The sequence below is a fragment of the Thalia democratica genome, chromosome 3, assembly GCF_965202585.1.
Source record: "Thalia democratica chromosome 3, ktThaDemo2.hap1.1, whole genome shotgun sequence".
Classification (NCBI taxonomy): domain Eukaryota; kingdom Metazoa; phylum Chordata; class Thaliacea; order Salpida; family Salpidae; genus Thalia; species Thalia democratica.
The window spans coordinates 78,390,510-78,414,558 of NC_139167.1; the positions used below are offsets into that span (position 1 = coordinate 78,390,510).

Consider the following 24,049-nt stretch of genomic DNA (forward strand, 5'->3'; position numbering starts at 1 on the left):
AAAAAAAATACAATTGCCTAAAGATTAAGTTCTAAATCTTTATAAAACACGTATTATCAAGTCAAGTACCTGGACCATGAAATCGAGGCCCTGAACTGTTTTATTCCGAGACCAGCGATACTGTCCAAATCGTCTCTCCAGTTAACGAAATGGTCGGCACTGTCTGTCTGAATGTTGTTTTCCTCAGCCCACAATTCCCATAACGACTTGACTGACTTCTTATCTACGCTACCTTCGACCTAAAATTTTATAGTTCTGTAAAATATAAGAACTTTTAATTTTGAGACTCAGTTTTTTTCTAAGTATTTTTCGTTTGTTCATGTAAGTTCTAAATATTTTACACTTTTGTTGAGTTTTATGACTTTTAAATTAATTTATCTTATTGTGTCAAACTCATCTCATATGTTAAACACTTACAGAAAATGCTGCAGTTGAAACACCAAATTTGAAATCATCTGGGAAGTTCCCGTACAAGAAACTGTCTTCATTTACAAACTTGTTTGATTTAATTAAGTTTGATGCAAAAGTTGCAGAACTTCTCGCCGTTCGCTCCCTGTAAATAATAATTAATAAGTTTATGTTTCAATTTTTTTACAGACTAATTAAAACTAAACTTCCAAAAACAAGGACATTGAGAATTTTAAACTACAGTGTTATTATTTGTTAAAAGCATACAAAAAGTAAAACAGTTTTTAACAATATATTCTTTCAAACTACGTCATAAATGATCTTTCAGTAATGCATTTTTACATAGTTAGTTTTTGTACAACATAAGGTTGAACAAACTTGTTAAAATCGGCAGAATAAAAGTCCACATTGAACAATCCGCTTCTTTTGGTAAAACCATGTTCCCAATTGAAACCGTCCATGAGCTGGAAGCTGAAACCGATCACGTTGACCTTGTCCGTTATAATTGCTGGAAAAATAAGAAGAAAAATATAAAAATATTCTTGATATAAACTTTAATGTTCTGACTTTATCCGAAACGCTTAAAGTGTTGTATTTACTTCAGTGTATCTGAATTTTTACCTCTAAGTATATTAAGACGAAATTAAATCAGCTAATGTTTTAACGTCAATTACCTTTAAGAACTTCGTTCAACACGACCTTGTAATAATCGATTCTGTCCACGTCATCGTACGTAACTTCCGTTTCGTCGACATGGTAACCGACGTCACCGACGTGAACCGGAAGTTCCGATGACGTCAGGTATGTTAATGAGACGTAGTTGAGGAGCCTCCTGGATGCGTAGAGTGGGTTCGAAGGATCCGGAGTTGCCATGGCATTCTGGTAATTTTAAGCATTGTTTTTCAAAGGGAAACTATTATTAAAGTATTATATATTATACATTATTATTATGTTTATTGTTTTGGGGAAACTCTTTTTTAAGTTTCATTAGCATATCTTAGTGTTTCTTGTTTCTTGATCGTTTTTTTATAATCCACTTCATTTTAATGATTATCTACATGAGTTTTTATACCAAAAAGATCACCAAAATATTTTTTGAAAACTGTTTTTGTTGCCTTAAAAATAAAGTTAATTAAGAGTAAATAAACAAAAAACTAACAGTGTCGCTGAAATAGTCTTGTGCGCTCATTTCATGATTTGTAACAAGTTGAACTGATCCTGGTGCTATCCAAAAAAAGTCCGCTGATCCTGTTTGGTAGTAAAACTATTTTGTTGATATTTGAAGCTAGTTTTACTGCACTAATTAAAAAAATATTTTAAAAGCATACATAAATAAGGAGTTAAGTTTTTACTTTAAGAAATAATACATGTAAAAAAATGTTATTAAGGTAAACAGAATTTAAGTAACAATATGAACAGATGATATGTTTCGATCTTGCATTAACTTAACAAAAATTGAAATGTGGTACAAATACAACTATTCAAAAACCTTTCATCAGATCAATCTCATCTTGAGTAAATGCGGGAAGCCTATCTCCGGTGACCAGATCTTTCATGGCTTGCGGGTAATCCCCTTCAGCGGAGAATATGGGGTTTGCGAACCATCCGAGCGTGAAATCGGTCATGCGTATCGCCGCTGAGATGTCGTCGGAATTTGTGTAATCGGCAGGTTCGTACCAATCTGACTGAAGTGCGATCGACACCTTGGAAAATATTAAATGTTAAAAGTAATTTAATTATTACGATAGTAATTTAAACACTACAAATTATGAAATTGTAAAAATAAAGTAATGGACAAAGTTTATTTTGAATAATATTTTTCTAAATAGCATTTTCACAGAGGTTTAATTTTTAGTAGTGCTAAAAAGTAGTCTTAACAACTTAAAAGTTAGACGAACAAGTGTTGTACTTTAGTTTTTATTTTCGAAAAATACAAGAATCAAGTAAATTTATGGTGGTGATAAGATCAACATATGAAAACTAACAAGTCCACCCTGCGATGTCTTGTAGTTGTCGCTGTATGTTTTGTAAGCAAGCGAGTGAGCGACTAGCAAGTTCTTTCCAACTGTGTACACATCTGTATCTGGGTTGCTCGACATTCCTGAAAGTTTTGTTTTTAAGTGTACAAACTGATTCAAAACTAGTGCACTTACAAAGTTTTGACTACTAAGTAAGCAATTTAAAAAACCGTTGAGTGTTAAATCTAATGTGCATACTTATTTAATAGTTCTATTTTCTATACCGTAACAGTTTCTTACAACCAAAGTGTTTTGTACTAAAAATATTAAAGATGCTTGTATTTTCATAATACAGTTTTTTAAAAAACCCAAAACTGAATTTTCAAATAAAGATGAATCAGTAATTAAGTATTTTGCTTACCAGGAGCGTGAACTTTAGTGACGTATCCTTTCACAGCAACTGAGTAAGGATCGTGCAGAGTGATCCACATCTTGACTCTGTCACCGAACGTTTTGAAGCAGAAGTCAGCGTACTTGTTGAACATATCAGCAGTGTTTCTGTTCAGCCAACCTGTTTATTTTCATATGTTGAAAATAAGTATGCTGAATTAAAGTTTTACTACTTTGGTTATAATGAGAGTTTCCAAAAACAATGAATAAGTACGTTTTTTATTTTTTATAGCAAAAAAAAAATTGTATAATCAATTTTTAAAGTTTTTTCAAAAACTTAACTAGATTTAAAGTCTGGAAAAATATAAAATTAAAAAAAAGAATTTTAATCTAAGTATTTTTTATTTATTATATCATGATTACCTCCGTTGTCCTGCAGTGTCTGCGGCAGGTCAAAGTGGTTCAACGTCACAATCGAAGAAATTCCCCTCCTCTGCAACTCGTCTATCAACTTGTTGTAATACGCCACCGCTTTGTCGTTTATTACGTCATCAACATCACCAGTTGGCGCTATTCGGGGCCACGAAAGTGAGAGTTGGTAGCCCTGGACTCCAATGCTGGCTGCTAGCTGTTGTGAAAGATTTGTTTCTAAATAACTTACTTGCAAAGAAACAATGTTCTAATCATTTTTAGTAAAATAAAAAGATGCTGCAACTAGCTTTTCTTTAACAACTTTACTTAGCAAAATAAACTTTATTTGAGATTAAATTAAAATTACGGTTGAGACTAAAAACTTATTCTAGCCTTCACACACAAAGCAGTATTCAACAAAGCAAATCCAACAAACTTGAGCATCGAACTCAGCTTTGTAGTAAGACTCAGCAGCAACATTTCCAGTGTACAGGCTTTCACCGTTGTCTACAATACTGGTCGGGTTGTATGCTGCTTCTATGCCCTCAGACACTGGGATTGTACCTTTCACGCTTGTGAACGTGTCCCATATACTCATACCTGTATAAAAATAATTTTCTTTATTAAAAGTTGTATAAATTAGTTGTATAAATTTAATTTGTTTATTTTATTTCCTACTAGAGTTTAATTTAATGATAATCATTTCAACTTACATACAAGTTGTTATTACAGCTTAAGTTATACAACTTATCGTTAATGTATTAAAGTTTGTTCTATCTAAATTAGCTATAAATTTTCAAAACACTTCTAAAATTCGTTTTGTTGAAACTATTGTGTATGTACATAGGTATCATTAACTTTTTCAACCTGAATGTACATTTAATTTTGCTAGGTTTAAACTAACCTCTACCATCTCTGTCATGAGCGCCTTCAACCTGATATGCTGACGTCATAGCGCACCAGGTGAAGGAATCTGGGAAATCACCGTAAGCAAAACTTGACAAATCTTCTCCACTTGCTTCCCTGTTTGAAATTGATAAGTAAAAATAAAGTGTTAGTTTATAAGTTGACTACTAATTTCTTAGGTACAACTTTGATTAATTGACACCATATCGACAATTAACTCGTTTTAAATATGACATAAATAGTTTTATATAACAACAAAAGAGAATAATAAAAACATATAACATTTAAAGCGTTTTAAACCGACTTAGATATAACAAGTAGACTAGTTATGATTTTTTTAATGTCTGATAAAAATTATCAAAACATAGTATAAAGTAATTTTGTCCAGTTATAACGTACCTCATTGAAAACTTGAAACTTACAAATCGAGGTAGTAAGTCCAGGGTTCTGCGGTGGACGTGATGAAGTTGTTGGGAGAAACGATCTTGTTGAAGAACTTGGCCGAAGACTTTGGGATCCTCTTTCTCTCGGGATCGTTGAAATCTACGTAGTGGATGCCGAATCTCTCGTTGTACCCAGACGCCCACTCGAAGTTGTCCATCAAGGACCAGGCTGTGTATCCCTTGACTTTCACGTTGTCGACGTTGAGTGCTGGAAAAAAAATGGAAATATCATATAGTGAAAATATCTCCACTTTTTGTGTAAAATTATAAAGATGTTGAGTGATATAAAATAATGAAAAATTTATACTTTTGTTGTGAACAAGATATTTTAAAGATGCTTATTACTTAACCGTATATTCAAACTTAAAAAACTACATAGCTACACTGTAAGTAAAAGGTTATGTTTATCTCAAGCTAAATAAAAAGTGTTTTTTTTAACCGTTCACTAAAAGTTATTAATTACTATAATAAATTTTTAACATAAAATGAATCCATTTTATGTCTGTCACAAGCTAATGACAACATTTTTTTAAATAAAATTTTGTTGTTATGTGATATATTTTAGATACTTAACAGTAGTTTTTTGATAATTTTAAATAATTTTTGTAAAAAAAAAAAAAAAGAGTATTTTACTTAACTGTTGAGACAAAATGATATACAGAAAAAAAATCAATTTTGCAGAAAAAATAAAACACAATTCTCACATAAATTTCTACTTGTACACTAACAACAAGTTAAAGCAAACAAGTTAGTACATTAAAACATACTAGAATAAAATCTTTACATAGATTTCAAACTTAAATTCAGAACATTCCACTGTACAAACCCTTGTTGACTTCGTTGATGTAGCTCCTGTAGTAGTTGGTCCTGAACCCGTCGTCGAGGCCGGCGTCCCTACTTCCGCTGATCCCGTTCTCGGTGATGTAGACGTCCGGGTCGCCGTACTGCCGCTTGATGAACGACAGGATCTTCCTCAGCCCCCACGGAACCTGGAACAACCAGCTGGACGCCGACCCGGGCCACGGACACCCGTCTCCGTATGTTGACTGAAAGTTTTGTGTGAGTTTTAAATATTGGTAAAAAACTTTCATATGAATTGTGCTTTCATTGAACCTAGTTTATTGTCATTCTTAAAGATTGAAGACGGTTTAAATTTTGCTTTGTTTTAAAAATTTATAGATAATAAAACATGTTGTAATAGCACAACGATTCTGTTATTTACTGTTAGTGTGAAAGAATAGCTAGAACAATTATGTAATCTTTTAGTCTCAATTATTTTTTCACATCTTTTATGCGAACCTTGTCAGCATCAAAGTTGAGGTCCGTGGGAGGGTTGTCGTTGTTGAGGATCAAGTTTGAAGTGTAGTGGTTCAGTCCGAAGAAATCAGCAGTTCCCTTGTTGAATTCTATCTCCTCTTCCGTGAAAACCGGTAACCTCGGAGGTCCGTCGTAACCAAGAATCTCAGAATGGTTACCCACCTAAACAGAATGAGTTTTATTTTAGAAGCTTAAAAAACAGGTTTATGATATAAAAATCAATAAAAAATAATTTTAGTTTTATGATACTTTTCATCACTCTTTAGTTCTTAAAATACATTATAACACATCAAAATATTTTTTCATCAAAAAAAAAAAAACATTTATGTTTAGTCAATGTAAGTAATTAAGAATAATTTAACTCATATTGTATCTAATTTGTTCTGGATAATTTCCTGTCACGAAAATAGGTTCAGCCCACCATCCGAGGTTGAATGCCATTGATTGGTACTAAAACAAGTGTTTATTTAAATCTTATATTTAATTTAAAAAAAAAGTCATATACCATAAATTATAAAAATTTAGACCAAATGTTGTTTTTTCTTAAAATTAGTGTATAGTGCTCTATAAAGACTACTAGAATAAGTAATATATTAAAAAAAACCGAAAGTACTTTATTTATGTTTCAAACTATGTGCTTTAGAACATAATCTGTATAGGAACAAAAAATCAAACACTAATGTTATGCACAACACAACCCACCATAGCTTCCCAGTGTTTGGGGTTCATGGCTTCTTGCGGGTCCTCCCAGTTGGAGTTCATAGTGATTCCCACCCTGCCTTGTTGAGTGCTCCTGTAGTTGTCGTCGTACACGTGGTAGGCTTTAGCGTGCGCCTTGATTATCGAGTGTCCCGCCAGGTAGGCGCCATCTGGTGGTCTGTACACTCCTGGCGCGAACGATCCCCAGTGGTAACCTGAATGAATGGTACAACTAAAAACTGAATTGTTGTATTTCGAACTAACGTAAAAATATTGTTGTTGAAACTTTTTTTTTCTTTCTTTGATTGAATGTTAAGTTAATATGTTGAAATGTAGAAGGACTAGTTTAAAAAAAAACTTCGTTTATCACTTAAAATATACAAAGCTTTGCAAGCTTCAAACTTTGTTTGATGGTAAGTTGTAGAAGTAATCTAAGTCAAGAAAGCTAAGGTTTTTACTGTTAAGGTACTTGATGCTTACTTTATACATAAGTGTAGAACCTTTTAAGTGTATTTATGTTACATACCTAACACAGCGACAATCCATGGCTCATTAAAAGTAATCCAGAATTTGACTCTATCACCAAAAGTTTTGAAACAGAAATCAGCGTAGTCAGCAAAAGCTTGATCAATTACTCCTGTTTGATCAAGCCAGCCATCGTAGTTTGCTTGTAAAGCCTGTTTGAATATACTTGTACTTATAATATTTATTTATATAAATCTAAAAAATGTTATATCCTAATTTTTTCATTATCTATTTTAAGCTTTATGTTCTACTTACATCGTTGACTACTAATTATTAGTATTAATGTTACAGTTACTGATACCATCGAGTAAACTGATCTTATAATATAAATATTAGTTAAAACAACAAAAATAAAAACGTTATTTAATTTTTATAAAATTCCAATTCCAATTTATTGAATCTATAAATAACCTGAGGTAGATCCCAGTGGTAGAGTGTAACTTGCGGTTGTATATTGTTAGCAAGCAGCTCGTCTATGAGTTCATTGTAATACCTGACCCCATCATCAGAAATACCATTAGCAACAATGCCGTCGGGCACTAGGCGGGACCACGCAAATGAGAACCTGTAGTAACCGACTCCCAAATCACTGAGTATTTTCACATCTTCCTGTTGGTTTGTTAGTATTTTATTACTTGCTAAATCACAATTAGAAGTTTTTCTTTTTATGATTAAAACTAGTTTGATACTAGTTAGTCATGTTTTAGTATAAAAATCTTTAAAACTCGTTTAAATTTTAAACTGCTAATTACAATCTAAGTGATAATATGTAACCACATACTTGAAGTCTAAAAACTGAAAAGCTAATATTACTGTAATCTTTTTTGTTAAAACATCGATTGATTTATAATATTAATTGTTAAAATTTATAAGCAGATAAAACAAAACAATTTTACAATTTTGTAAAGTTTATATTAAAAACCATTTTTGCCAACACACCTAACAAACTTGTAGTAGCAAAAACTAAATCATTGAAAACAGCAGTTACTTTGAGAAAAGAAACATAAAGAAAAGTAGTAAGTAGTTTCAATGGTACTCAAAGTTAGTTGTTTACGTTTAAAATACTTACACGTTAAATCAACTAACTTTAACTTTGTGGTAACTGTCGCAGGCAACATCTCCATTTTCGTTATTTCCTCCAAGGTTTCTCTCGTGAGCGAACTTATCCCATATGTGCTCCCCCTTGTCTGAAACGTTCCAAGCACCTTCTACTTGGTAAGCAGATGTAGCTGATGACCATGAGAAGTCTGAAATAAGAAAAATAATGATGTGCAATATAACCTAGAAATTCTGCTGTTTTATTTAAACTTGGTTCAAAATGCACTGTACTGAAAACAATGTAAAGCGAGTTATATTACGTAATATCATCAAGTTTTTTGTATAATTATTAAATTTTTTAGTCTAGAAAAAAGCACAGTCTGACAATCACCTAGAGATTTATACTTTAGATGTGAAACATAAATAGTTTTTCGTTTTTTTTTTACAAAAATATGCAATTTAATGTGTTTGACTATTTCAGCAAAGCCAACTTGTATTAACATTAAAGATCACATACATTTAATTAACTTTTATATAATCAAATTTATCCCCAAAAAGTTTAAGGACAGAAACAGATTAAACAATTAAAAATATAAAATACATTAATAGTAATAAAGTTAAATATAAAAGACGTAGTTAACTTTGTCAACATATATATGTTTAAAGCAGGGGTGGGCAGATTTTGGTGATTGCGCGCAAAATTTTTTAAATAAAATATTTGTAAACCGCAGTACAAGTTTTAGGTTTTACACTTCATAACCCCAAAAAGTCTAGTCTTAGTTTCAACCTTTTTCATTTGCATGTTCACGGGCCGCATTTCACCTTTAGCAGGCCACAGTTTGCAGACCCCAGATTTAGAGTAAGCACAACAAAGTGAAACTACATTTGTTTTGCAATTTTAAAGTAAGTATTTTACTTCAAGCAACAAACCATCAGGGAAGGGCTGATGTAGTTTGTGAAAACTTAATAAAAAATAATTAAATTTATATCTTTGAAGCAAAAGTTTTTGCAAAAATTAAACAAATTTTTTGTAACTGTACTTAAAAGTGAAAATATTACATACAAAAACTAGTAAAATATAGATGAACATGAGTATGGAAAATACTTTCAATTTTTATTGATGTGAGTAAACTGACACCTTTTTTTATTTAGATAATTTTCAACTTATTTATATAAAACACTGATGGCCTGGCCCATACTAACATAATCACATGCTCTAATGATCACATAAACAAAATTTCTTTTTTTCTAATATGCCTTTTTTTAAATTTATTTCTTAAGTTAAACATTTTTACTCTTATTAAATAAAATGTCCATAGTTTTTAGGAATGGTAAGTAAAAATCAAGTGTTGTTATTAAATGTTTTTGTACAAAAATTTTACTGTATACTTAATAATTAAAAACTTTTATCCAGTCTCTTACCTTTAACCCACCTTAGATAAAAAATTGAAAAAATACTTAACTTTATTAAAACTATTTCTCAAACATTATGGATGCAAAAATTTTTTTTTTAATTATAATTATGTTGCTACTTAAGCCATCTCTTACACTGAATATGTTATTAATTTTTACTTATTTAGTGTTATGAACTATATTAAGTTTTCTTAACAACTTAAATATTCATAAAGCTGATGTGATCCAAAAGTTTGTGCATTTTAAAGAGTAAAACAAGAGCAAACTTTGGTAAAGATCCTACATACTGTTCACAAACTATTAGTGTCAGAATTTATTTATCAGTATTAGCGAAAAAATCTCTACAGGCCACAGTATTTTTGACAAAACTTGACTTTAAAACAAAAAGTCTAAGGTATAAGAATAAATAATTAATGAAGTGAATCTAAAATAAGCAGCAGTTTACTCCTAGTAAAAAAACAATGTAAAAATTTTTGTTATTCAACAGTTTAAACTTTTTTATCTGCTTTAGTTGTTTCTTGTACTAAATTTTGAAAATATATTGTGACAATTTAAAAAGTTAATGACAAAAAAAAATTGTTTGTTTACTTTTATCATTCATTTTTAGTAGCAGCATCTGCAGATACTCATTTAGGACTTGAACTTCAGAATTAAATGCTTCTTAATATGAATATAAAAAAAAACATGATATACTTAAAAACAGATATTTTATATTTAATTTCAATATACGAGAAATTTGTTTAAAAGTACTTAATGAAGGAAACAGATTACTATGTTGCTTAAAAATTTTATCATAATACAGTACATAAATTTACAATATATCATACATTGATAAAAAGTTTGTATGTATTAACATAACTTAATTATAAAAGCAATAGAAGTTTTTTTTTGGGATTTATATATTAATTATTTTACATGTTTAAATAACTTCTTACAATACAACTTTAAAAAAGATTTGAAAATTACGTATTTAACTATTTCAGCTTTACATTTAAAACTTGCATGTATCTTGTTAGCTACATATTGCTTATTTCAATATTAAAAATTGTCAAAAAACAAAATTACTTATATTTAAAATAAATTCAATTATTATATGTAAATAAGATAGGTAGCCTTTATTTTATTTTACTTTAAGGCAATCTGGAATAAAAAATTATGATATTTGAAAAAAAAAAATTTAATGACCATTTTTTTAAAGATTTATCAATAAAATACACAAAAAACTATTAAGTTTTGTAATATGGTTAATCATGTCCTTTTAAATCTTGTTAAAACTTTTGGCTTAAAAAGTTTTTTTTGTATATGTGTTGAGCACTGGGTTTTGATCTTGCAACATTCACCTGAAAAGCTAAATTTTACTTTCACTGTATTAGTGTGTTTACATTTAGTAGCTTTTTCAATGTATAATGTTCAAAAACTAATTAGCAGTATATTCTTATTCACTATATTCATTATATTCAGTGTAATTCACATAGCACTGCATTGAATGCAGCTCTAAAAAATAAGCTTTTCAACAACTTTTTGTGTATAAAATTTGTATATGTTTAAAATGCAGCAGACACAGTTTTAGCTTGCAGCGCCAGCCATTGAACTGAATATTTGAAGAATGAATGTAAAATTTGAAAAACTAACAAATTTATCATTAAGTTCAATGAAAAAAAGCAGAAAAACTGAAGTAAAAGGAAATTTTCTTTACTCTTCAAAAAATCAAATAATAAGTAAACTTAATTTTGGCATATACATCTCTTATAACATATTTTGTAAATTTAAACAACTTTGAAAAAATTATAAAGAGGTAAAGTATACACAGAAACTTGTTACATAAAATACTAAATAACTGCTTAGTTATAGAGAACTCATTAATTTACTTAAACAAAAAATACTTTGATTCTAAAATTATGCTAGATAAACTTTTGTGTATATATCAAAGTTTCACCATGGAAGTGTCCTTGCTACAGATCAAAGCTTACAAAATCTGCTTGTTCAAGTAGGTTACTTGTTCAATATGTTAATAGAAAATTTTTGCAGTTTTATAAAGGATATTTTACTAATTTATACCAGATGAAGGCATTGGAAATAAAAATAAATATTTTTATAATTTTCTAGGAAAATTTTGGAATTTTTTTCTGACTTTAAAGGACTTTTAATTAATTTTTATCATTTGAAGGCTTTGGAAAACAAGGAATTTTGTAAATTTAAACTGACAAAATCTGACTTTTTTTTAATTGTATCAAATTTCCTAACTTTTTTTCAAAACCCCCCATTTTTTCCTGATTTTACCTGACTTTTGCCATTTTTTTAAACTTTTCCTGACTTTTCCTGACCAATTGGCAACCCTGTATTAACTGCTACAGATATCATATATTTAACATTTTAATTTCAGTGTTATATCACCTATTTTTAAACTTTTTTATTACTCATACTACATTAACACTCACCTTATAATAAGTAGCCTCTCACTGATAAATTTACTAACCTGTTTGCAAATAATTGTTTTGCCTTTAAAATTGAAGCTTTATTAAAAAATAATACCACATTTTGATAAAATCTAAAAATTAAAAAATAAACTTAAAAACTATGTACTTACAAATCAGACATTTTGCCTTCAAAATCCAAATGATTGTTGACAAATAAAATCACAGTTATAAAAATATACCCTAATTAATAAGTTACTGGAAATTAGACAAAAACTGACAATTTTCAACTTTTTCCAAAAAATAAAAATAATAGATCAGGCTAAATCTTTTTTTTTGTAATTACCAAGGATGATGTCACATCAATATCAAGCTGAAATTATATTATATTCATTGTCTTTTTTAACCATACTCTAGGCTAAAAATTAATATTTAACAAATACATAAATAATATTAAACTTATATATTATAATCTAATAAAACTTAAATATTTAACCTAGTTAATTTTACAATATAAAGCGATTATATCAATACAATAATTTTTATTGATTACAATATTTAAAAAAAAAACAAGTTTAGTTTATAATAGATAAACTTAATTTTTACTATGTACTTATAGAACTTGTTTAAGGTAAAGTATCTTTTTATATTAGACATAATAGGCTTAAAACATTGATTCAGCCCAAAATTATTACTAAAAAAGACATTAAATACCAATTTAATTTCAGCTTGATTTGGTGCAACACCATCCTTGGTAATTACAAAAAAAAACTGATTTAGCCTGATCTATCTTGATGCACACAAAGTCTCCTTTTAACAGTTTTAGCAAATATTAATAACTCAAAAAAATAACTTATAACATTTCTATGTTTGATAGAAAGTGTGGTCTGGTCTAGGTCCTAATGTTTGCAAACTCTCTCTGTAGATAGAGTGCCACCCAGCTAGCATAACATTATTTCCCCAATGCTATGATTCCATATTTTGTTTTAACTGATTTAATTTTTTAAAAACCATATACAAAATAGTTATTTGTTATGTCTAACTATTTTACAACAATTATCAGTATTAGTTTATAGGAGACAAAAAACATTCTCAAAATACATGAATCTTGGACCTAGTATGCAAAGAACCTTTTGGTTATGGAGTTGTATACCACAAGTACCTAAAGCGTTTGTCCAGGAAGATACGCTTAATAATTCCTAATATTTTTATTATTAAAATATGTCTTAACATTTAAGATGATAGGGGGGTCCAACATTTTTTATTAATCAAATAACATTGGATTTTATATGCAAGCTTGAAGTACAAACTACAACCCAGTTTTTATAGAACTAAAAAATCTTATTTAACTTTTGAGGTATTGTAATTTTTAGGGTCAATTTGGTCAGAAATTTAAAAAATCTATCTAGTCCTTCATTTTTTGAGCTAGAGACCTTAAACTTTCAGGAAACGTTCCTTTTTTAGTTTAAAAAACTTAGAATGTTAGAATTTTAAAATACTAAAAAATAAAAATTTTAGATTAAAAAAACAAAAATAGTAGGTGGTATTTTATAATTTTTTTTTTTCAAATTAAAATATTTCCTGCATTCAATCTTTAAATCACTTTCTGTGATAATTGAAGAAGATTGCTTAAATAATGAAGGAGGAATTAATTTTTTAGTGAAATAGTTTTTTTTTTGCATTTTTAGTTTGTGCCTGCCATTAGGAATCTATTGAGGTCACTGGTCTTGATCACTTATATCTAAAAAATTACTTAGAACTTTTTCAAGCAGTTAAAAATGTTTGATAGCTTAGATAAAACTCTATGAAATAAGATCAACTTGTAAAAATCAAGGTGGACTCCCCCCCCCCATATGCCCTTAATACCATATTTAAACAAATTTAGATGTAAATATCATCTTATTGTTTACATTCAAAACTACATCAAAGCTACCATTATGACCTCTACTTTATTTATGAAACATAATCAGTTTTGTTGTCAACTTTCTTTGAGAAATATTTACACTTTCAGGTTTAAAGAAAAAATATTCAACTTCAAATATAAAATATTGTAACAATTGTTGACTTTCTTAATATTAATATAAATCATACTTTAATAATCCACGTTTTAAATACACATATGTTTTAGTAAATTTTTTTTTTCTTTTGAGAAATATTAATTTTATATTAGTATAATGTAGCATTTGTTTATATTGACAATATTAGCCTTTAATGGCTTAATTTTAAAGTGGGTTTGTATATCAAGAACAAATTACTAAAATCAACTATGGTGGATAAAGTATTTTTAAAATACTTTTTTATAAGTTTTAAGTTTCTTTTTATTAATAAGTATCAAATTCCATGTTTTTAAGACTTCTAGGTAAAATGGCAAACTATCGTGGATATTAAACGAATATAAAATACTTAAATATAGATAGCTTGGAAAATTAAAAATATTCACCTAATAAATATTTAAAAATATAGATAACTGTGACCCTAAAATTTTAAATAATAATCCTTGGTGGTCTAAAAATGTGACAACCATAATTTAATTTTTGCTACCTTATTAAAAATGATTGACTAATATAACTTTGTTCACTTTTATTAAAATATTTTCATGGAACAAATTAACCTGCAGTTTATGTTTTATTATATTTATATGGTGGCCATTCACCTGGAGTCCTGGAATAAGAGAAAAAAATAAAAAAAAATAGAAAAAAAGTTTCTGGAAAAACTAGTACTATTAGGAATATAATTTTATATAAGAACTATTAAAGTAAAACTAGTAATATAAACCCAAAAGATCTATTTTTAATACTTTAATATCTATTTTCAGTAAGTGAATTTTTTATTAACTTGAAGTTTAAATCAAAAATTAACAAAATAACAGTTTAAAACCTTTTAAAAAATTCTAATAAACAGATATAAACTTTTAGTAACAGGTCACTTTAATATTTTAATAATTTTGTATTTATCATATTTTCATAGCAATTTTGTTGTTATAAAAATACATTTTAATTTTTTTGTGAGTATGTAAAACTTAAATGTTTGTAATTTGTGAAAAACAACAAACTGAAAATGGTAAATAAATTTACTTTGTTATAATTTTCATCAAAAACATTATCATAGTTCAGAAATTAATCAAAATTATATTTACCACATGACCTGATACAACTTTACCCACTATGACTCTTTTTTTTTTTAATTTCAGTCTAACTTGGGTTAAAAATAAAAGTAAATTATTACTTAAATTTTAATATCAAATTTTCTTAGTTTTATTTTAAATATACTGATACACTTGATAGAATACATATAGTAAGTACATTAAGTAATATGCCATAATTTATAAAAAAATATTATTAGTTACTTTGGTGTAAAAATTAATGTGAACTAAAAAATTTAATTTAATATTCATAGATGTATTGTAAAAATTTAAAGATATATGATGTAATTTTGAAGTTATATATTTAAAAAATCATAAATAAAAATATTACAATTACATACCTCATTTACATGTTTGCAGTGTGTTTCTTTGTAAATGTTTTAGGTGAATGTTTGGCTGTGTTTCTGAGCATGCGCAGTTATAAAAACAAGTAGGTTACCACAAACTTTTTTGCTAGTAAGTATTTTGTTTAACAAGGATTAGTTGTACCAATTTTAGAAAAAGTCTTAATTTAGCCTAACGTTGTAGTTAGTATCAAAAAAAATAATCTAAAACACTATTCAATATAGTTTTTGTTAAAGTAAAAATCTAAAACATATAAAAAAAAAATTCTAAAGATAAACTTTAAATTTATTAAACTTAATATTGTAAGAAAACATTGTTTTAGCATATTTTCAAATATTTAGTAAAAATATATGTGTCCTATTTTGTAAATTTTTTAACGCTATCATGAATTTTGTTCTTTTTGAGATAATTTTTTAATAAATATATGTTATTATCAAATGTTAAATTGATAAGTGTTTATTTAAAATACTTAAGTATAACTTTAATTTGAAACGGTTTATCGTAACTTAAAAAATATGGTTAAGCAATTTTTTATCAGTTATAAAACTAGATAAATAGCTTAACGTCAAAATTTTCCAAAAAATATGATAAAATTAAACCATATTACACTACTGTGTTTTAATAAAGTACGTAAAGGATTTATAACTTGTACCTTCTAAATAATTAAAACTACCTAATTAAACTTATAATAAGAAAATTCACAACTTAAAAGTTGCACATATAGCTTAAATTACAAATAATGAGGTCTTTTTAAAATGCATAACTGCATAATTTTTTTTTTTTATTGAAATAAAAGATAAAGTCTTAAAGCAATATGACAATACCAATTGAACTATGGTCAGTGTATAAACAATCTGTAATCTAAAAATTATATGTCCTCTTTCAGTATTAATGAAAGTTTAACTATTTCTTTTGCAAAACTAACTAAATAAAAAATAAACATAAACAAAGTAAGTCTAAGCCATAGTTGCCATATTTTATAGCATTTCGATTGTGCTTATACAAATTGAATTCTAAATCAGATAAACAGCTATATGTTGTAATAAATATGTTTACAACTTATTGAATTCAAATTTAAGTAATTAATAATACCACTTAAAAACTTATATAAATTTTTACCAGTTATTTTAATTTATAATTTGTTATTTAAGGTTGTTAACAAAAACTTTTGACTTTGTTTATCTGTTGTGAGTTCTGAATAAAATTTATAACTACGTTTGATTAAGTTTCTACGGAAAAGGATTAACATTTATTTTATATAATAAACAACAGCTGCTTTTTGTATATACTTCATAGATAGATTGGTTTTACTATGAAAAAAGTAAAAGTTAGAAGTCAAAAAAGGCTGTTTTCGAACAGTTCAGAGCCCGTAGAGTCTCATAAGATTATTTAGAGGTCAGAAGATTGGTCATACTAGGTTGAAAAAAATCTTTGTTAAAGTGTAATGTTTAGTAACAATTTTATAAAACTTAAAATTATTATTTTGAACTTAACATAACATTTAATATAATAAAAAAAAGTAAAAAATAATAATAATCAAGTTTTTTTTAACTTTTTAACCTTAATAAAAGTCTTTATTCCAACAAAATTTAATTTATATGATATCATAAACGAAAAATATTTATTTTATATTCTACATATCTTATGATACCAGTATTTTCTGTTTATTAAGAAACCATTATTTGATAAAAAGACTGTTTTTCTCATATATTAAATGAATAACAACTAAACTAAATTAATTTAAAGTAATCTTTATTTTCAATTAAAAAACTAATGTATCATTATTTCTTCTAGAAGTCTTGAAAATCAAGTTCAAAAATTTCTGTAAAGTTTAAAAGAAATTTAGATTGTACTACAAAAAATTAGTTTATCTTTAATAAATCTTTTTTTTATAAACTTTTTAAATCTCAAATTTTCATTAAAAACTAGGAAACAAATTACTTTTGTTTTTTAAATACGCATGAAAAAAGTTAAAATCAGGGCCTTTGAACCGACAAAACTACCTTGGTATAACATATAATATTAGTTTCACATCGTTTAAACTACATAATTTAACAATAACTTATTCATATATACTTAAAGACACAAACGCACACGAGTCTATAACGTGTTTAACAATTAGTGTTTTTATTTTAATAACACATAGAGTTTTAGAACAACACAATAGTATCAATTAAACAATGGCCAGTTTATTAATAAAGAATATTTTTAGTAAAAATAAATGTTTATCATTTAGTTTCATCAAATAATAACTATGTAGTTTATTTTAAAACTGTTTGAAAGTATAAAAAATAAATCAAACAAGTCCTTGCCATAAATAGCATATTTTTTTAGCATTTCAATTGTGATTATGTGAATTTAATGTTAAGTCACGAAAGTAGCTACAAATTAAAATTTTGTAAATTCTGATTAAATTTTTTTATTTATTCCTTTTTATTAAAGTTTCTACGAAAAAGTATTCAGATCTTCCTTCAAAGAAAAATAATAACTGCTTTTAGAGAGATGCTTTATTTGTTTAAAATGCTGTTTATGGAATTTATTTTGTTACTAATAATCATTTTGAATTTGGACAAACTATAGGTATGTAAACTTTTTCATATGTATATAAACTAAAAGTCTATTAATAAATCTATGTTTTGATAGTAATTCCTATATATAAATAAAATTTATTATGGAACAAAATTTTAAAACTTAAGTTTAAATGATATACAATGTTAAAGAGCAGTACCTAAACCTAACTAGTTTCAAGACTTTGAAGTTTCTCTGTTTTATACATTTAAAGAATATAGTCAATTAAATTTATGCTAACAGTTAAAAATAGTTTTGTTACTTATATGAAAAACACAAGTAAAATTTGTTTTAAACTAAACATAATTAATAAGTTTAAAAAAAATCTAACGACAAGTATTTTTTTTATTATAGCTATAATAATAAGATATTTTATCAGGAATGAAACAAACAGTAACAGTTTGTCTACAATTTCTATAAAATAGCTTTTAGCTGACTAATTAGTTTTCGACAAGCTTTTTATTTGCATATTAACCATTATATACTCTAGTTCAAACTTATTTACTTATTTTATCATCACTTGTTATATTTTATTGTCTTTTTCGTTTATATAAGCACAAGCTTCCTCAAACTATAACTTTATTTAATTGAACTATATATAATGTTGTTTTCAGTGTATCATAAAACGTCATTGTATAAAATTCTAAAAAACTGAAGTTATGATTTTCTTTTAAAATATTAACCAGTTTTTAGATTTTCCTTATTTTTGAATTCAAATTCAGTTTTTTTATTATCATTAAGAGTAATTTTTTTGTATTATATTGAACTTTAAATTTTAAAAGTTTAAATAACGCTGTTATAGTTTAAATTTGTTGAATAGAATCAAAAAAATATTTTGACTACTTTAAAGTTTAAAGATAAATGTATAGGGAGCTTAAAGATATACTTAATTTTATAATAATGACTTATCTAAATAACAACTTGTACTATCAAATAATTTAAAGCTTACCAGTATAAAAACACCTACAATTGGTTAATGAAAAAAAAAGACCAACTTTTGCAACAACACTCAAATTAAAACTCAAAACTTTTCTTCATTGTTTTAAATTAGCTTAATATTTAACGAAGTGGATTTATTTGCATTAAGTTGTACTAAAGCCATGCTTTATGTTCAAATACAACTAAAAGTAAGTAGTGTGGCAAGTTGTATGGACTAATTAGTTTTTGACAACAAATTTATTTGCATATTAAACATAAAACACTGCAGTTCAAACTAATTTCCTTTACTTATTTTATGTTCATTCGCTCTACTTTATTGTCTTATTTTTTATAATTTTAGGTCATAGATTAAAGACATAAAATATATTTATGATAAAATTCTAAAATAACCCAAATATTTCTGAATCAAAAATTTCTTCATTTACAACGTCATTGACAAAAAAGCATATAGAAGTTTGCATAGTTTTTTATAGGCACTGTATTACAGTAAGTTCGCAGTGTTTAATATTTTTTTTATTTTTAAAACATCTAGTGTTACCTGACACTGAATGCGAAATCTCGTGTTTAAATAAAGTCTTTATCCCGTTAACCCCAAAAAATATTAAAAAAAAACCTAAAATGATACGAACGTATATCACAATCTGAAACTATATGTGAAATTTTGGGGTCGGCTGCAGTTGTAAGTTTTTGGAAATGTTTTCATTCTTTACATTATACAAACTTATGCAAGTGAGGTAAATTGAAAATACAGCATAATACTAAGAACATTTATATCTATATCACTAACCCACCTTACACAAAACCTTTAATCTACAACTTTATCCCTAACCAACCTAACCAAATATACAAAACATAAACTGAAAAAAAAAACTTACTTCTTAAAACTTACAACAAAAATAAGTAAAATATTAGCGAACCAGAAGCGACTTAGGACTGCAGCCGACGCGAAATTTTATAATAAACAACTAATTTTAGGTACCCTAATTCTTTTTTTTTAATTTCATGGTAGCAAGTGATTAATAACATGGCAAAAAGTTAATCACTTTTAATTTCTAAAATTCTAAATGTTTAACTTTTGGTACACAAATAAATAAATTGACTGAAAGTGCAATCAATAAAAGTTTATTAAAAAAAAACGAAATAAAAAAATCTAGCTTTAAGAGCAGTAACAAGATATTTTATTTAGAATTTATCATTATCATGTAATCTGTTATGTTTATCGAGTAGGTTTAAGGTATAGAAAGATTTATCACAAAAAAAACAATGAAAATTTTTATCTCTATGTTTAACGGAATGATTAAAAAGTTGATCTTTTGTTTTAAATTTTTTTTTACAAACTGTACAGACATGCATTTTATTAGTGCTGTGAGTTGTGCTATGATTGGTTAAATGTTGCCTGGTCTTAAAACCTCTGCCACAAACCAGGCATTTGAATGGTTTTTCGTTTGTGTGGATTCTGGTGTGGGTGATCAAATGGAATTTGTATGAAAATTGTTTGAAGCAAACTTCACAGTTGTAGCCTTCATGCACTGTTTAATTAAGTATTCAAACTATCATGTCTAAATACTAAAAATACAAACTTCATGTAGCTTAGTAAAATATTGTTTATCAAACGATAAAAAGAAAACGCACAAAAGGTTTGTTCTTAGGACCTGATGCACTTAAAAATAGGAAACTTCTTACTAAAAACATCTCTTATATGCGTAGTAATTAGTTTTTTGAGTTAAAAAAAATTACAATTTTTGATAACAATTTAGTATAATTAAGCAAAGTCGATAACCAAGGTAAAAACAAAGTAAAACGTTTAGAAATAATTAATCATAACAGTGAAAAAAAAAATAAATTTAAGTTTTTTATCTTGTACTTAAATTTAATGTGACTTATTTTCAATCTTAAAGCTTAAATTTAAAATTTATTTACTTTTCTCATATATATCAATTTTTTTTCATCTCTATGAAATCGGTTATAAATTTATTAAATTTGACAACAAATTGATTAAAAAAAAGTCTATAAAGTAATTTGTACTTAACTATTCTGGTTTTATTTACTAAAATTAATATGATATTATATTAAATTTGAAAAATCTGCTCTTTTTTAACATAAGGTTTAGTAACTAAAACAGTTCTTTACTAACACTATATACAATACTGAATAACATGATTTATATACTAAAAATTAAAAATACTTGCAGAATATTTCCAAGTTCAAGTATATTTTTATTGAGTTTAAAATTTATATCAAATTAAATAATTCAAATGTTGCATTTTATAATTTTGTATCATTGTTCAAAAAAATATTTCTAAATTTGTTAAAATTGACTTAACTTTTATACTAAAGGTTTTATTCAGCTTTGATAAGAATTTTTTAGAGTCAATGCTGGAGTCCATGTGACTTTAATTGGATAAAATAACTAAGAAACTAATTTAAAATTTATTTCAAAAAAGACTAAGCATAGATTTCAAAAATGTAATAAATAGGTCTCAGTCTGAAAAAAAAACATCAAATTCACATGAGTATTACACAAAATCACATAAGACCTTCAAACTGAGTGGCGACAAGGGTCAGAAAAACTTTGAACAGCTGCTTTGAACGCGTTTAGAAAAATTTAAGGTTTTTTTTTAAAGACAATTTTCTACACTGTTTAAAATTAATAATGGTTTATATCAACAATATTTGAAACTTTTTAAGTTAATTGTTAAATTTAGTTTTTAGTTTTAAGAAAACTTTAAAAGAGTATTTTTCTTTCAATAAAACAAAACATTTCACTACACTATGACGGTGTTATGTCTTAATTGAGAATGAATTTATAAATAAAAATCCACTTTCTTTTTTGTGGTGTTAAACAGTTATAAAATAATTTAAATTACCTTCTTTGCTTCTGTTTATCCATGATTGCTTTTTTGGAACAAAGTCGTCATCCTCATTTGTGTATTCTAAAAAAATATTAATATAATATCACACAAACTACTACAACAATGTTCTTCATGTTAAGTGAAAATTTGATAGAAAAAAAAAAAATTAAAAAAAGTTATAAATACCTTGATATTTGGAAGTACATGCTTGTCCAGGTGTGATGTAGAAATTTGATGAGTCATAATCATCCTGACCAACTTTAAAAAATATATCTCTAATAATAGCATAAGTAAAGATTGATGTAAATGTAAAAATACTTGCAGAATATTTCCAAGTTCAAGTATATTTTTATTGAGTTTAAAATTTATATCAAATTAAATAATTCAAATGTTGCATTTTATAATTTTGTATCATTGTTCAAAAAAATATTTCTAAATTTGTTAAAATTGACTTAACTTTTATTCAGCTTTGATAAGAATTTTTTAGAGTCAATGCTGGAGTCCATGTGACTTTAATTGGATAAAATAACTAAGAAACAAATTTAAAATTTATTTCAAAAAAGACTAAGCATAGATTTCAAAAATGTAATAAATAGGTCTCAGTCTGAAAAAAAAACATCAAATTCACATGAGTATTACACAAAATCACATAAGACCTTCAAACTGAGTGGCGACAAGGGTCAGAAAAACTTTGAACTGCTGCTTTGAACGCGTTTAGAAAAATTTAAGGTTTTTTTTTAAAGACAATTTTCTACACTGTTTAAAATTAATAATGGTTTATATCAACAATATTTGAAACTTTTTAAGTTAATTGTTAAATTTAGTTTTTAGTTTTAAGAAAACTTTAAAAGAGTATTTTTCTTTCAATAAAATAAAACATTTCACTACACTATGACGGTGTTATGTCTTAATTGAGAATGAATTTATAAATAAAAATCCACTTTCTTTTTAGTGGTGTTAAACAGTTATAAAATAATTTAAATTACCTTCTTTGCTTTTGTTTATCCATGATTGCTTTTTTGGAACAAAGTCGTCATCCTCATTTGTGTATTCTAAAAAAAAAAAATATTAATATAATATCACACAAACTACTACAACAATGTTCTTCATGTTAAGTGAAAATTTGATAAAAAAAAAAAATTTAAAAAAAGTTATAAATACCTTGATATTTGGAAGTACATGCTTGTCCAGGTGTGATGTTAGAATTTGATAAGTCATAATCATCCTGACCTGTTTCTTTCATATGAACTGCTCCTTTTAATTAAATGAAGTATAATGTTTTTTGCAATTTTTACTTTTAAATTTTAGTGAAAACCATTCATAAGTTTTAGTTAAAAACATGTGTGTTATACTTAAATAGAAACTTGTTATATAAAACTAAGACATGTCATATATCATAAAAAAAGGTGGAAAAAATATAGTATAAATATAAAACAAACCAGTCTTGCCTGTACAGCAAAAAAGGTCCTGGGATTCATTTAAATCAAATGGACTAGGATGGCCTGTTAAGTTCACAAAGTAAATAACAAACAGTATAATAATATTTTTTAACAATAGTTTTACTTAAAGAACTTTAATTAATATAGTTTTTTGTTTTGTTATTCAGTGAAATTTAAAATTTACTCAGTTTAACAAAAGTCATGTACAAAGTATAAATTATTATACAAAATGATATATAAACTCTTTGACGGTTTGTTTTGCATGTCCAGACCTATCTAAATTATTTTCAACTTAAATGGTTTCTTTAAAGTTATTTTAACTAAGTTTAAATTATATTTTATTTATTATTAAAGTATTTTACTGCTTGCCAACTTTTAAATAAAAGAAAACAAACGTTAGATGAGTTTTAAAATAATAAACTACAAATAGAAAAAAAATTAACTTAGGTATTTAAAAATTTTTAATAAAATAAATAGAACCAGAAGTTGAAATATAGTTTAAATATGAAAAAAATTTCATTGTTTACAGATGATTTCTAATTTTTAGTGAATCATTATTTTGAAAATAGTTTTTTAAAACACTTTAAGTTATATTATTCTTCTTATCAATAAGTTGAGATCTTAGATTTTTATGTTTAGTAATGAAAATTTGATAAGAGAAATAATACAGTAATTTACTAAATAAAAACATAGCAAAACGCAGTTTGTATATATGTCTGTTTCCTATTTAAAAGTATAGTTAAGTTAAAATAAAATACTGAACAAAGTTATAAACTAATTGCATTAGTATAAACATTTTTTGTTTTGCTATGGTTACTGTTTTTGTGTAACAAGTTTATTTG

The 24,049-nt window shown here is 26.3% G+C and overlaps 1 protein-coding gene across 1 annotated transcript in view; it reads right to left on the minus strand.

Annotated features, from left to right (window-relative positions):
- The window catches only part of LOC145832576 (uncharacterized), a 52,873-nt gene that overhangs the window by 17,454 nt on the left and 11,370 nt on the right, over nt 1-24,049 (minus strand). The window contains exons 2-24 of the mRNA XM_082939891.1: nt 23,208-23,270; nt 22,930-23,022; nt 22,755-22,820; nt 21,784-21,849; nt 8,144-8,304; nt 7,469-7,666; nt 7,059-7,209; nt 6,536-6,747; nt 6,200-6,283; nt 5,816-5,995; nt 5,343-5,562; nt 4,496-4,724; nt 4,072-4,190; nt 3,604-3,767; nt 3,180-3,384; nt 2,788-2,937; nt 2,394-2,509; nt 1,898-2,111; nt 1,568-1,656; nt 1,083-1,287; nt 787-916; nt 418-553; nt 70-239 (exon numbers count right to left, since the gene is read on the minus strand). Of these exons, the coding sequence (XP_082796017.1) occupies nt 70-239; nt 418-553; nt 787-916; nt 1,083-1,287; nt 1,568-1,656; nt 1,898-2,111; nt 2,394-2,509; nt 2,788-2,937; nt 3,180-3,384; nt 3,604-3,767; nt 4,072-4,190; nt 4,496-4,724; nt 5,343-5,562; nt 5,816-5,995; nt 6,200-6,283; nt 6,536-6,747; nt 7,059-7,209; nt 7,469-7,666; nt 8,144-8,304; nt 21,784-21,849; nt 22,755-22,820; nt 22,930-23,022; nt 23,208-23,270 (3,421 nt within the window). The remainder of the gene's footprint in view (nt 1-69; nt 240-417; nt 554-786; nt 917-1,082; nt 1,288-1,567; nt 1,657-1,897; nt 2,112-2,393; nt 2,510-2,787; nt 2,938-3,179; nt 3,385-3,603; nt 3,768-4,071; nt 4,191-4,495; nt 4,725-5,342; nt 5,563-5,815; nt 5,996-6,199; nt 6,284-6,535; nt 6,748-7,058; nt 7,210-7,468; nt 7,667-8,143; nt 8,305-21,783; nt 21,850-22,754; nt 22,821-22,929; nt 23,023-23,207; nt 23,271-24,049) is intronic.